This window comes from Strigops habroptila, chromosome 16 (assembly GCF_004027225.2).
Source record: "Strigops habroptila isolate Jane chromosome 16, bStrHab1.2.pri, whole genome shotgun sequence".
NCBI lineage: Eukaryota > Metazoa > Chordata > Aves > Psittaciformes > Psittacidae > Strigops > Strigops habroptila.
The window spans coordinates 4,785,758-4,800,558 of NC_044292.2; the positions used below are offsets into that span (position 1 = coordinate 4,785,758).

The following is a 14,801-nucleotide window of genomic DNA, read 5'->3' on the forward strand; positions in this document are numbered from 1 at the left end:
GTTCTGGCCTCACTTTAGCTTTTTTTTCAAGACTTAGAGCAGTAAGGTTACCTCTTCCCTTTTCCTTTCAATTCTTTAGGCTGTAATTTGGTTTAATTAGAGCTTTGTATTTCCAGGTGTATGGCAGAACCAGGGATATCTTCAGGCTTGTTTTATGCTTCCCGTTCTTCATGCTTATCACCTTTACCACATGCTCTTTCTTCTCCATGTATCTGCTAGTCAAAGCAGCTGGAGATTTGTGTTGTCAAGCAAGCTGAGGGGCTGAGTGGTAGATCATTGCATCTACCTTGATGAAGTCTTATGGAGAAATTAACTGCTGGGTTGCTGCCTGGTTCCACTGTCCTGCATGCATGTGTGAAGAAATGGTGCTGAAGAAGTATATAGTGTGTTTTAATAGTGAATATTTCCTTAGTATGAAGGTATTGCCTGGCCATTTTAGAAACTACACGGGATAAACACATAAAGCAATAGCATTCTATGCTGAATTCATTTACATACTTACTTATCAGTGTAAATATTGCTTGTATATAAGTAACAATCTGGTTCTATTAAAAGCACATGTAAACTGGATAAAAACCTTTGCATCATGCATTCATTTGTTTTTGAACTTGTGATCAACATACTGATGTCTTCCTTACTTGAAAGTAAACAAATAGCAGAAAACAAGTATTGGAGAGGTGATCAGTGAAATCTAGAAGCTAAGTATCACCCACACAGGTAATTCCCTTGTGGAGGGAATGCTTATTTCCTGTGCAATAACTTGCACAGAATGGTTTTACTACAATCCCTTCCGTCGTGTCTTTTGTGGAGAGGACGGTACTTCTAAGGACTGTATAGTCTTTTTTTCCTCACGTATAAACCTGATGAAAAATAACATTGTCTTGTAAAAGCTCTCCCTGTTTGACTCAGACTTCTGCAATGACTTCCTTCCCCAAACAGCAGCATGGGGGCAGAACACAGTCCTCCACTTCCTTAAAGTTCTGACTCTGCAATCACTCAGCAGGTTTGAGCTTGTTCCGAAGGTACAAATGTTGGTACATGTTTATCCGTTCCTAGTACAGATTGAGCAATCACTCAAAACATTCCCATAGAAGTCCATTTGCCTGAAATTCAGGTTTGATTTTTCACTTGGAACACAAAATTGCATGTGAATATCTTTATTATAACACAGTTACAACATATTTTAAACAGAACTTTGATTTACTGGAGGCTGACCGTTAGCAAGAATATTTTCTGAGCATTAGAATGCTACTTCTAGAAATAGGGTTTTAAAACCTTAAAGAAAGAGGTTTAAGGTCCCAAGTGCAAGCTGGACACAGGAAATTGGGTAACTTAAAGTAAAATCTTTTTAATGTAGAAAATAATTGTTGGGAAAAGCTAAGAAGCTGGTTTTTTAATCTGTAAATCGGTGTCAGTGCCCCTATAATGGGAAGAAAGCAATGTAATGCAGTTGTCTTTAAGCAAGAATTGTTTGTTTTGGGGGTTGGGAGCCAATTCAGTTATTCTCAGGCACCTAACTCACAGATTTGGGTTAGTTGTGGGGTTTTGGGTTAAAGATTGAATTGCCTGAACCTGGTTGTTCCTATTGTCTTTTGAACTGTGTAATGTAAGAACTTAACATGCATAAGAATGGGGGTGTTGGGTCAAACTGAGGATCCATTTGGCTCAGCATCCTGCCTCCCAGCAGTGCCCATCAGCAGATGCTTGAAGGAAGCTAGAACAGAGCTGTGATGTAGGGCAGAGGCTTATTGTGTTTGTGGGCAGTCTAGTTTGCATCACTGTGGTGAGATCTTATGACTTCTTTAGTGCTGCAGAGGAGCAAATGTATGTAAAGCTCTTTTTTTATAGTTAAGTCTTTGCAGACAGAGCCTGCGTAGCAGGGAGGAGGCTGGGGAGGGAAGGTCTGAGTTCTGTTTCATGGAGGCACAGAATAAAAGGAAACAGAATGTCCTACCACATGGATCTCTGGCATGGAATGCCAGTCCCTTTCAGGCCCTGATAAACTATTTTTTAACCAGCTGAAGTCAGAGTGCAGTACTTCTGTTCTCTCCCGTTTTGTCCCCCTGGAGATGGAACAAAATGATCCTTGCCAGATGTTTGCAGAACTGCTTCTGAAGAGGGTTTTGGTTTTTTTTTCCATCTTCGGTACTGGACCATTTGCATAAAAGGAATTTTGTTTAAAAAAAACCCTTTTCTTGAGACTTTCTTTTCCCAAACTACTTCAGATTCATATTAATTTTACAGAAATCTCAAATCTCTAGGAGTTGCCTTACCGTACCATGCTTTCAATTTATGTAACTGGTTATCTTGCCAATAACAGTGACTGGTTACATCAGTGTACAATTGCAGTTTATGATCTCTTCTGCCTATAATGCATATATCTAATCTGTCTTTGGTTTTATTTATTAAGCCATCGATTTTCTTACCAGGCTTTGTACATAACCCCAAATTTCATAAGGTTGCTTGTTAAAAACAGCAAACCATCCCCCTCTGTATATCCTAGCTTTAAGCTGGGTCTTTCCTATTTTAACCTCTCATCATGTAAAAAATTGATCTATTCCAGCTGGTTTTGCACACAATCTGTGCTCACCCTGCGATGGCTGAATGCACAGTGATCACTACGCTGGTACCCTTCTGGTCTCACCTTCAGGGAGCCCCGTCCCTTCCTACAGGCTGCATTCCAGGATAGCGAGAGCTCCTTACACTGATAATGCTTCTAGTTTGATTGTTGCAACTTCCTTTGCGTTCTGAAGTTTGGGTTGGTGATATGCAGGTGTTGCAGTGGGCAGTGGTTTTTAGCAAGTTGGTTTTGAAAACCCTTTTTGGAGAGCTCTAAAGGGAATTATCCCCTGGCAGTGTTCAAGGCCAGGTTGGACGTGGCTTGGAGCAACCTGCTCTAGTGGGAGGTTGGAAGGAGGTTGGAACTGGATGATCTCTAAGGTCCCTTCCAATCCAAACCAGTCTGTTCTATAAACAGGGAGGGTTAAACTTGCTTCTGTATTAGAAATCATGCAGAACTGTTGCCAGCCTTCCTTCCTCTCTTCCCTTCTTAGGCTGATAAATTAAAGCTCTGCACCACCCTGTGCTGTCTCCTATTCCTTTCTCATTCTCACCTCTGAACTGTTTCCTCTCAGTGCTGCTACTTTTGGCCTTGAACCTCCAACCTCCCCTGTTGCTTTCGAATGGAAAGGACAAAGCTTGATTGAACTGAACATCCTCTCTCTTCTCTGGGAGCTGTTTGGAATCAGCCCCTCTCGGATTAGCGTGTGCTTGTCCTGCCCCGCGCTTCTACAGCAGCTTCTTGCCTTTTTGATATTCCATCGCCAGCTTCCATCTCCTTTCTGACCAGCCCCTGTTTACTTTGCAGAATACAACGTTGCCATGGCAACAGGTTACTTTTCAAAGGGAACATCTTGTCATTATATTTAATCCACTGCAGCTGAAGAGGACTGAAATATTAAGTTGTTGTTGCTATGGATACTGCTTTGTTACATCCGTTCCTTTTGTGTCGGATTTCATATACGGTGTTGGGGCCTCTTTCTTATTTCTTTCCCATAGAATAAACACAGGGTGTCGTGCCATTATTATTGTAATTGCTCTCCACCAATATAATTTAGCTTAAAAACCTGCAGCACAGTTTAGTCTCCGTAGCAAGAATTCCTTTTCCATTTGCAAACCCAATCCTGGGGATGGGGAAAGAGTGAAAATGATTTAACAGGTTGGGTGCCCTCGCAGAGCCATCAGCTCGGTGCCCTTCTGAAAGCCAACAAGTGGGATGTAGTGCAGCCTGAGCAAGCTGCTGAGCAGCCTCGTTCAGCCCAGCCTCACCTTCTGGAGAGGGAGCACCTTTAGGGTATGAATATGATCAGGAAATGGTGAAAAGCAATGAAAAGCACACAGAAATCTCTCTTGACACTTCATTTTCATATCATTTTTCCCTCCTAAGTCTACATGAACTGTAAGAAGCAGAAGTCCCATCCAAAACTTTCCTTTTCTTTTTGCTTACTGATGCTTCCCCATCCTGTTATCACCCTTGATTCTTAAATACTTTATTTATCATATTCAATGTGATGCAACTGAAGAAACTAGGAGTTGAGGGGATATTGGGAGTGCTGTGGTTTTCCTATTGGAAAACAGCTTAGTTTTCTGTTTCATAACAAAACCTACTCGGGCAGCCTTTAGCTGGTGGTGTGAAGTGTTGGAGCTGGCAGATACTGCATAGACATGTTTGAAGTTTGGCTTGCACTGACTAGCAGAGATGTGCATGGCTTTAAAATGAATTCTGGGAATAAAGGAAGAGCATCAGCATGTTCTGTTATCCACTTCATTCCGCACAGGGAAAAATCCTGACATCTTGTAGCTGAAAAAATGTACCCTAGTATTTAATGTATAACTTTGTTGTAAATACAACGTTGATTTTCCAGTTCAGTCATTTCTTTGCATAACCTGAATGAAGAGAACGGTGTCAGATCATGTCTTCCAGAACTATACACTGGAGAAAAACATTCTGACATGTTCAGGAGACTTTTGGCACATGTTTTAGAGGGAAGGCAGCATTGCACAGGCAGCATGAGATTGAGGATTACAAAACCTGTGGGGATTCCTGTCTGACAGGTTCTCCCGTTGTCTTGTCTTGGACAGGGCCCATTCACATTCACTGCTGTGGTTTAACCACTGTGCACCAATGAATAACATTTGAGAGTGGTCAATAACATGAAGTTTGACTTAATGCACATATGCAACATACCTGTAAAATGCTCATAAAGATATGCAAATGTCCAAAAACCTCTTGAGTAACACGTATGACTTGAACTGGTATTTAATGGTTTTGGTTCTCCATCATTAGTTGTGCCCTGGGCAAACAGTTTATAGCTGTAATCTGAATTTTGGAAGTTTAAAGGAAACTCTCAGCCGCTGCTGTGAGCACAGCAGGATGAAGATGAAACCCCGCAGGGCTGCAGCTTACCTGTAAAATGTCATCATTATGCCTGTAACAGCAAATTGCCAGATGAATTCCAGCCTGTTTCCAGTTTAAAGATGGTGTTCTGTTAGGTTAGTGTTGAGACTCACTTAAATGTCTTGCAGTTATTCAAGTGCTAAATTCAAAAGTTTGTCTTCTAACAGCTCTGAATTTTGTCATTCTTTTAATGTAATATGTAGAACATCAATAAAAGATGTCTGTTTAAATAGGAACAATTTATAGCAAAGGAAGAATATTCATCTTAATCATATTGAATTTCCTTGGATTTGGTTGTGGTCTTTAATGCTATTTTACAGTGGTCTTGCAGGGTCACTGAAGTTTTCGTCTCTTCATCAGGGACTGTAGCGATAGGACAAGGGGTGATGGGTTTAAACTCCAACAGGGGAAGTTCAGGTTAGATATAAGGAAGAAGTTCTTCCCTGTGAGGGTGCTGAGGCGCTGGCACAGGGTGCCCAGAGAAGCTGTGGCTGCTCCATCCCTGGCAGTGTTCAAGGCCAGGTTGGACACAGGGGCTTGGAGCAACCTGCTCTAGTGTGAGGTGTCCCTGCCCGTGGCAGGGGGTTGGAACTGGATGAGCTTTAAGGTCCTTTCCAACCCAACCATTTTATGATTCTAATTAGTTTTGCCAATCCTGATAATGCAAAGCTCTGTTCTTCAAAGATTGAGACCCCAAATATTTTTGTGTAAGATATTTTCTCTTTCAAAATGAAACTGACCCAAAAGATGCTCATGAGGAACATGGTATTTCTCGTGTATCAACCTGTAGCAGGATCCGTTCTCATTACTGTTTTTTTCTTTACATAATAGGAGGCTAAACAGTACCCAAGGTGAAATCAGAGTTGGACCCAGCCATCAGGTAAGGGATTTTGTTTATGTTCAGATATGCAGAGAGCATGTTTTTGCCACTTGATCAGTTCAGATGACACTTAAACTATATGCATTCAAATACGAGTTGTTTCCATTCATCATGAGTTCTTAGAATTCCTTAGCTCACTTAATGAGATTTTCCTATGCCAAGTGTTGATATGTTAATGTTTTTTACAGGCAGCAGTGCTGTTGGGTTAATTCTGGAGTAAGATTGAAGGAATATGAGTACCTACTGGAAAGGAAGGAAAAAGCTATTATTTGGCACATTCTGGAGTTAAAATAATCTGTCACCTGGCTTTCACCAAGCAATGCTTCTAATAAACTATAGAATTAATTCAGTGGTGTTTTCCAGTTATACTGAAAGTAGATCTTTGGATTTGCATAGTCAAATTGTCACATTAATGGTATGTTGCCTATAACAGTCCTTTTCATCAATCTGAGTATTTAAAGAAAATAGACTTGTGTTAGAAGTGATTGTAGAAAAGGCAGGATTTTTCCAAGAGCAACATTACAAAATTAAAAGGATGGGGGAACTTTAAACCTGAGAGAGGTTTGTTTCCTGTTGAGATATAAATGTGTATTTATATCTGTATTCATCTTTTAATACAGGGCACAGTGCTTTTAAGCATATCTGTTAATATAGTTGACATTAATGCAGAATTCAGTGTAACCTTGCTCTCCCTTTTGGCTCTGAACATGCTCTGCCTGGTGTCATGTCTGTGGCTTTGCATTTCCACACTGACTTGTGTCTACACTTGCAGTCTGCACATGTTCCCTTATTGTTATATTAAATGATTTTGGCCAACTGTGATTCTGCAGCAGAAACATCAGGGGGGCCATTGTGTGTGTAGTGATTCAAGAGTTGTCTGAGAAGTGAAATTAGTATTTAAATTGGAGCGGTTTGGGCAGCTGTTGATAGAGCTCTTTCTAAAGAGCCTCTCCTGTATTGTCATGTGCCACCATCACCAGCTCGCTCTCAAGCGATTCAAGACAGGTTAGTTACCTCTTCCCTGCATAACTTTCATACAGAGCAGTTTAAATTCTCTTTAGCTAGGAGGCATGGTAATTCTGGATGATTATTGAAGTGACTCTTTTGTCTACAGTCTACAGAAGTCATGTTACAGTATCTTATTTATATTTCCCGGGAAGCTTTTTATGCAGGCCTTCTTTTCACTTTCTGATGCTGTAGAGAGGATGAGGTTTGATTTTAGAGATAGGGAGACCTCAGTTTTATTCATTTGACTATGAGAAGCAATAAGAACAGTAACTTCTTAAAAACCAGTGCCTTGAGTCATTTGGATTGTTAAAATAGAAACTGAGAAAGCATGTGAATGTGTTCAAATCCTGGGAAGCAGAATAAGGTTAAGACTCTAGATGTTGGGTTGTTCCTGGTATCTTAGTTCTCATTTGAGGGAAATCCTTCCTGGCATTGAAAATAATCAGTTCTTAAGAGCATTAACATACAAGTCTGGTTTATAAGGCCAGATCCATCACTAGGAACTGAGTGCTCTCCTTTACCTGTGGAATGACCTCTGTCCCATCCAAGTGGTGGCTTTTGCATCCCAGTGATGAATGTTCATTCAGACTCTTAAAATCTTATTTAATAACTAGTGTAAGCAAACATTTATGAAACCTACGTAACATTCTTAAAGATGTTTTGCATTTAGAGGAAAAAGAAGCCCTTGGCAATTAAACCTGTAGTATTCTTTTCACTAGTCCTAATAAGAGTAGTGTAAATGATACCTTCAAAACAACTTTCATCTCAAATTGTCATCAAATATTTTGGCAGGTGTTAGTCACCTGTGCTGTAGGGTTAATTACCAGGTGCATTATGGATGGAAAAAGTAGGAAGAAGGTCCACTGATGTAGGATACTGTTAACTTTTGCTTGCTTAATATTTTTAGCTTCCATTGTTCTTCCACTCATTTGCTGAGCATCTCTGTTTCAGACAAATGCCATTGCTGAAAGGATATATTCATTAGTGTATGGTATAATCTTAAGATTTAGGCATGGTGATTGTAGGCTGTGGTAGGAAGTCAGATTGAAGATGATACTGCTGCTTTCCGTTGTGTAGCCTGATTCAGGGAATAGATCTATTTTCCTCCACTCACCTTACTTGGGATAAGGTATCTGTAGCAGAATCCAGAAACAACCCTGAAATCCCAATAGTGGTTCTCATGAGTATCTGTTGCCTTCATTTTCCTTAAATTGTGTGTGTTATAGATGCTAGAGGACTGTTGGGGTGGTTTTAATACTTAGTGCACAGATACCTCAAACTACTGCTTGTATCATAGTAGAAAGTAGGGACACAAGAGTGAAGGTAAATATTGCGTAGAATTGCAGTTGTTAAAAAGCATTAGAGGAGGAGATTTGGTCTGTACTAAATGTTCTGCTGTGAAGACTTTTGGCTAACAAATTAATGACCAGAGGTGTTGAAAAGAAGTTGTTCTTGGGAGTAACTGTACTAATTCAGCATGTTCCTCGGGTACACAAGGGTGAACATTCATCTCTGAAAGCAGCCCAGTCACTGGAATGCATAGCTCATAGAAGTCTCATCTTGGTATGAGGCTTGCTTATCCTTCTCCAGAAGAGAAGTTCAAGGACATCCCCATTTTCCCAGGCAAGGAGTAAAATAAAGTACAGATTAAAGAGCAGAACATGAAAGACATCTGAACCTGTGACTTGTAATTACTGGTTATGTGTAAATGTTGCCTCTCATATGTTTAGCGTTGTAAGTATAGGAGGTAATTACAGGGCTTAAAAGCTGTTTCTGAAGAGGCTCTCAGCTATCTCATCCCCTCGCAGGAGATGACTAAAGATGCTAATTGGGTCTCTGGATACAGTGGAATACTTAGTGGCAGAGTTCATTTCACTGAGCTATCTCACTTTCAGGAAATGTCTTTGTTTCTCTTTAGAGTTTTAATGATTTGCTGAGGAGTTAATTTTAAACTTGGTGTCAAATGTGTAGGGTTTTAAACTGATTTAAAAGGGTACACAGATGGTAGTCACATTCTTGCCTTCTTTCATATTAGGATGTTATAGGAGTATGCTTTATCCTGGGAAGGAGGAGTTGTAGCAGCATCATTTTGACAAATGAAAGCTGTCTCTTTGAGGGTAAATTGTTGGATTTCTATACAGTAGAGGACTACCTATGCAGTGCAAAGTGGTTTACTTTCAAACTGCAGCATTTCTGCAGGCACACTTGCACGTGGTCTGTATGCAGAAGGGTTTCACAGGTGGTAGGCTGAAAGGTGGTGTTAACCCTCATGATTGTCAGAAAATGAACTGCCCTTCTAAAAGAAGGAATGCTGGATAAAGTGATGACCCATCAAACTTCTGAAACTTGGATCAAATAGCTCCACTCCCTGTTTTCTGAATATCTTCCTTCTGTGAGATCATAATATCTCAGAGACTTTACACATTTTATTGATGACACTTGTGCATCCTCCTCACATTTTTAACAAGTAATGTCTGTATGAACTCTTCATTATTCTTCTTCCAGGCAAAGCTTCCTGATCTGCAGCCATTTCCTTCCCCAGATGGTGACACAGTGACACAGCATGAAGAACTTGTGTGGATGCCAGGAGTCAATGACTGCGACTTGCTTATGTACCTTAGGGCAGCAAGGTAATTCCAGCCAAGATACTACAATGTCCTTAGAATGTTGTAAGGGAAACATCGACCACTGTGTATGTGCAGTGGCTACAGTCACTCCTTTCTGTTTTGGAGTAGCTGTTTGCTATACCTGGTAGATTAATCAGATGCACTGGTGGGCCTCATCATAATTCAAAGTATGAGTTACTTGTAGTTTGCAAGAATTGAGAGATGTGGGGATTCTGCAGTTTTCTACCATAATGAAACTAGGATTACGACAAAAAGTTTGTTGTCTCTGAGACTGTCCTCATGTATGGAGAGTCTGTCTTCCGTAATCCTGATCAGGCTTTGGTACTGCTGCAGTGCAGACTTTTATTGGGTGAAATCCACTTAGATTGATTTTAATTTTGAATTATTTTTTCCATATGCTGGGGTGACTCAGCTTTGCATAAGACCTGTTCATGGTGCCTTCTTTTACTTGTTTCCACGTTATCACGAGGCCCTGAAATACGTGATTTAAGGTGTAAATCTACTATTTGTGTATTGCATGATGTGTGCATCAAACAGTGGCTGAAGAATTGAAACTTTTTTCCCCTCAAACCATAAAGGAGCATGGCAGCTTTTGCAGGCATGTGTGATGGAGGATCCACAGAAGATGGTTGTGTTGCAGCTTCCCGTGATGACACTACGCTTAATGCACTCAACACAGTAAGTATATAGAATGACTGTATGGAAGAACAGGCTTCCCATTTATTTCTGGACTACTGAAAGCATGTAATGCATAAAATATTTAGCAGGTGAAATAGATTTTGGGATCACAATATGTGTATGATGTGTATTAGGATAGCATAACTTCCTTTCAAATGCCAACTGGTTTTCAAAAGTCACCTACAGAACTTCAGGGATAAACTTTTGGGTGGTACCTTTGTGATGACCCATAGTGAATGTTCTATATGGGAAGCTGCTCATGTCAAGTTCACCAGCTGGAATTGTTACTCATTGTCCTTTCATTCAGTCCAGCTAGCTTCTAGCTGTAGGAAAACAATAGTTATGTCCCAGAAGAAAGATTCGTAATGCCATCAGCTGTGTAGTGTCATGTATGTGGCAATGACTGCCTGGAATTTGTCCCACTCATAATCCAGTCTTGCTTGTTTATATTTGGATGTGTGTATCCAAATGTTCTCTTGCATAAACACAATGTGTGTAAATAAAGCGTTACTGAGTAGTTACATAGTTGTGAGTGTATGTTGAGATGCTTACACAGTTTCAGCCACAACAACTAACTGTTTGGGGAAGGTTAAGGGCACTCTCATCAGTAAATCATCATACATGAAATGGTTTTTTAAGGTTAAGCTGAAGAAACTTGTCTGTCATTCCATATTTTTTGGTAACATACTGAAATCTGTAGTTGTTTGCTTCCCCGGAACCCTATTTTCAGCTTTTGGAGAATTGTGGGTGGTAGTGACGAAGCTGACCTTTGTGTGTCTTCATTGCTTCCTGAGGTGAATGTGTATATCTTAGTCCTTTAGTTCCTTCCCTAAAGACAGCCAGTGTTTTAAAGACTTACTGTTTGGTAAGAATTGCAGTTAAGTCTGTATTGCACATCCTGTTTCTTACCTGTTTGACACTTTATTTCCTTCCTGTCTCTGGGGATGGATGCTGTCTGATTCTGGTAGCTCACCACTCTAGAGCTTTCTAAATTGTTCCCTAACATCCTTCTTAGAGTCTCAAATCTCTGTTAAGGCCAGTAATCATCAAAGAGCTTTTGGAATTGGAATTTCTTTCCCTTTGTCATCTATAATAATAGACTAATGCAGAAAATTCATTTAACTTCACTATCTACTTTAATACATTCTTTAATCACTTGGGATTCCAAGGAGCCTGCAGTTGCACTTGTGGACTTCTTTCTTCTGAGGCTTAGATTAGTCCCAAACGATTTTGTTTCTGTTCTTCTGATTCTTTTCTTTTTGTACTTCTAGTGCACATCTGTTTCAGCAGATTCATTTCCTGATTGGGGAAGGGTTTCACACTTCTGAAATAAAAGCACTCTACAAACTCTTAATTTATCCTCTTAATCTTGTTTGTCTATGTGTAATAATTGTAACTGCTGCTGTCCTGACTTCCCCTTCCCCTCACTGTGCCATTGTTATGTATAGCAGTGGTTGTGGTGTAATCATCTCATGAACTTCAGCGTTGCTCAAGTTTCTCTTCTGTAGGTGTTGTGGTGCAAGTCCTCTGTTCCTCTCCAGGCTGGTTTTCAACCCTGTATTGGCACAGCCTCGTTCCCGTTCACTCCTCAGTCTGAATGTGGCTGTTGTACTTCCAAGAAACTCCAGTCTGCGAAGTTTGACCTTAATGACTCTTGAAAGCTCCACAGGCTTCTGTGGTGGTTGATTTATTCATGCTGCAAAAATCTCCTCTAACACTATTCAGAGCAGTTTTAGAAACCAGTGGTGATACTTTCCTTGTTCACTTAGAGTTTTTCTAGGAAAGTGCTGTGTTATGAATAATACTTCTGTCAGGTGGGATATTTTAAGGAATTTTATTTCCAAGAGCCTACTTTTTGATTAACTTAAACCAGTTTAGATAATCTGTTCTCCTGACAAAGTGGGACCCTTCTTATCTTTTAGTTCACCATCTACCTAAACCCTGAGATTTATCTGCTAAATTGTGAGAATCTTACCCTGCACTAAGTTGTGGTTTTGTTTAGGAATTATCATACACAACCCAGAAGAGCAATGTAAAGAATGGGCTATGGTATGATTTCTTATTACAGAAATGCAATAAACTTCAGAGCAGCACTTCATATAAATCAGTCCTGACAAGCTCCTTTGCCAGGGTTTTATTTATGTAGTACCAGATGCTGTAGCCCTCAGAATGATTGACTGTTAATTATACCAAATAGAAATGAAGATCATTGAAAGGCACAATGCAACATATACATCAGCTCATTGAAATGATTATTTACTAATGGTCCAGGTAGATTTTTGGCTGTCGGGATTTGATGCCGCATTTGTCACTCTAACCCTTAGGAAGGGAGTTCATCTCCCACCTGCTGAGTGCTGGCTGTCACACAGAGCATGGAGGGGAGTATATATTAGTTCCTGGAAGCCTTTCACCATGATCTTTTTAGGTAGAGAGGGTCTTTTTTGTTACAGGACCATAGAACAGGTACCTGAATTGGGCTGACTTTCAAGAACTAGTTGGGGTTTGTGCTTTAAATACTCACAGACAAAGGTCGTTTGATGCATTAGTCCTTAAAATATTAGTCATCTAAGACAAAACCATGTATATTTGCATCTTTATTTTACCAGTTTTATAATTTTCCCATAATCCATGAAGCCGTTTTCATTGGTGAAATGGTAGATGATGGAAACCCTTCAATATTCTTATAGCTACCCAGTTCCTCCTATCTTGTAATCTGGAGAACCGCGTTGCTTCGAGGCAGAACTCCTCCTTAGAAGTGAAAAGGGAAATGGGAATGCTAATTTGAGGTACTCCCAAACCTTGTTTTGGGTCCATGTGGACAACCCTGTTGCTTTCTGAGAGTCAGCAGGGTTGATGTGGAAGTTTTCTAATTAATACTCGGTAGTAATGTGCTTTGCTTTTTTTAGTGCTTTTGGGCTTTGAATGTGGACGGGCATCACTTTGTAATACTCAGAAGACGAGCAAAAAGCCCCTCAAAACACTGTATTTACAAGAAACCTGTGGAGATCCTTAGTCAGAAAGCCGTGCGGGAGAGCCAGGATTTAATCAGCCACTTGTGGGGTTTTTTTGTCTATTCCAAGCTAAGTGAAATTTGGAAATCAATGGGAAAACCTCAGGATTCATTCCTCTTGCAAGTCAGGCCGGTTTAACTAACTACCTCATTTTGCACAGCATTTTTAGTTGCAAGCACAAGCATTTGACACAGTGGTTTGTTCTCTTCTGCAGAAGGAAGAAAAGATTGTGGAAGCATTTGTAAGAAATGGCCAATTTTGTTTCCAGTATGTTTTATTTGTGGATAAATTTCTTTGGAATTGATTTTAAGATGTCTCACTGTGATGAGGGCCTATTAGAAGAATTGGAAGTACCAAGCCCTGCAGGTTAGAACTAGCGAAAGAAAAGCTGAATAGTACAACAGTGATATGGTGAATACTGGCCATAAACTGAGTTGCTGCTGCTGGCAACTACGGTGGAGTAAGAGTGGGGTAAATCTTGGTGTAGTTTCTGCCCCTTCCTTCCTCCCATTTGTTTGTCCTCCAGAGCTCTGATTTAGCATCAGATCTGGTTTAAGATCCTTTTTATACTCCATACTAATACAAAGCCAAAACCTCATGACCTCTTTTATCCTGTGCTGCTCTTGACCTATGCCTGCTGTTCAGCGTTTCTGCAGGTCTTTTCTCAGAGTTTCCAGGTCAAGAAGGAGTTAAATTACTGCTCTGTTCTCAGGTTTATAGAAGCTCCAGGATAATAATTCCTTCTCAGTGTTCTGCCTTTCCCATTGTTCTGACTCAGCAGTAAGTGTGAGCATCAGTTCTATAAAACAGCAGACCCTGTGAATGTCAGGGTGCAAACTCAGTGTGTGAGAGTGGATCTCAGAGGTTGTGGTCATTTTTGATGGGGAAATCAGTGCCGGCAACTCCATTTCTCCTCATATGGTAAGAAAACACCATCAGTTAACCTTGCATACTACTACATGGAGTAGACAAAACAATCATATGCTAATACTGTATAAATCTTTCTTTACTAATAGCATTGTTCTGACTTCTCGTAACACACTCTTACATGGGAACATGTCATTATAGTGACAAACATATCCAGTTTAAGGAAATTCTGTTCCGAGTAAGATGTCACCCAGACAAATTAGTCCCTGTTTTAACTTGCCCTTAGACCAGATTTTCTTGTTCATTAACTACAGACAAGGTTGAAAGCATCAAAAATGATTTAAATATATGTTAGCATTTCTTATTATTACTAGTTTTCCTTCTGGATGAGTCTTAATTAACAGTTACTCTCATGGTTCAAATGAGGTAGCGCAGCACTTCAGGGGCCATTGCTCCCTGCCTGGGCATGCAGGAAGATGAAGCCACCTTGAGTGCCTAAGACAGTTTTGCCACTTTGAATTTTCATTCATCCTTATCCTCGCTTTTAGAGGAAAAACTTCAGTGTCTTATTTGCAAGATGAGTCAGGAAATCTGTCTGGAGAAACTGTTGGGATGGGCAGATAAAAAGGGCCGGGAATGACAGCCAGGGTTTCTTTGAATGTTTTTGGGGAATATGTAAAATACTCATTTTTTTCGTAGAACATTGTCATAGAATGGTTTGGGTTGGAGGGACCTTAAAGCTCATCCAGTTCCAACCCCTGCCACGGGCCGGG

General features: G+C 40.2%; 1 protein-coding gene across 4 annotated transcripts in view; it reads left to right on the top strand.

Annotated features, from left to right (window-relative positions):
• Positions 1-14,801, top strand: part of RERE (arginine-glutamic acid dipeptide repeats) — a 229,407-nt gene that overhangs the window by 132,378 nt on the left and 82,228 nt on the right. For all 4 annotated transcript variants that reach the window (XM_030507879.1, XM_030507880.1, XM_030507882.1 and 1 more), the window contains 3 exons: positions 5,789-5,837; positions 9,351-9,475; positions 10,051-10,150. In XM_030507879.1, coding sequence (XP_030363739.1) covers positions 5,789-5,837; positions 9,351-9,475; positions 10,051-10,150 — 274 coding nt within the window. The remainder of the gene's footprint in view (positions 1-5,788; positions 5,838-9,350; positions 9,476-10,050; positions 10,151-14,801) is intronic.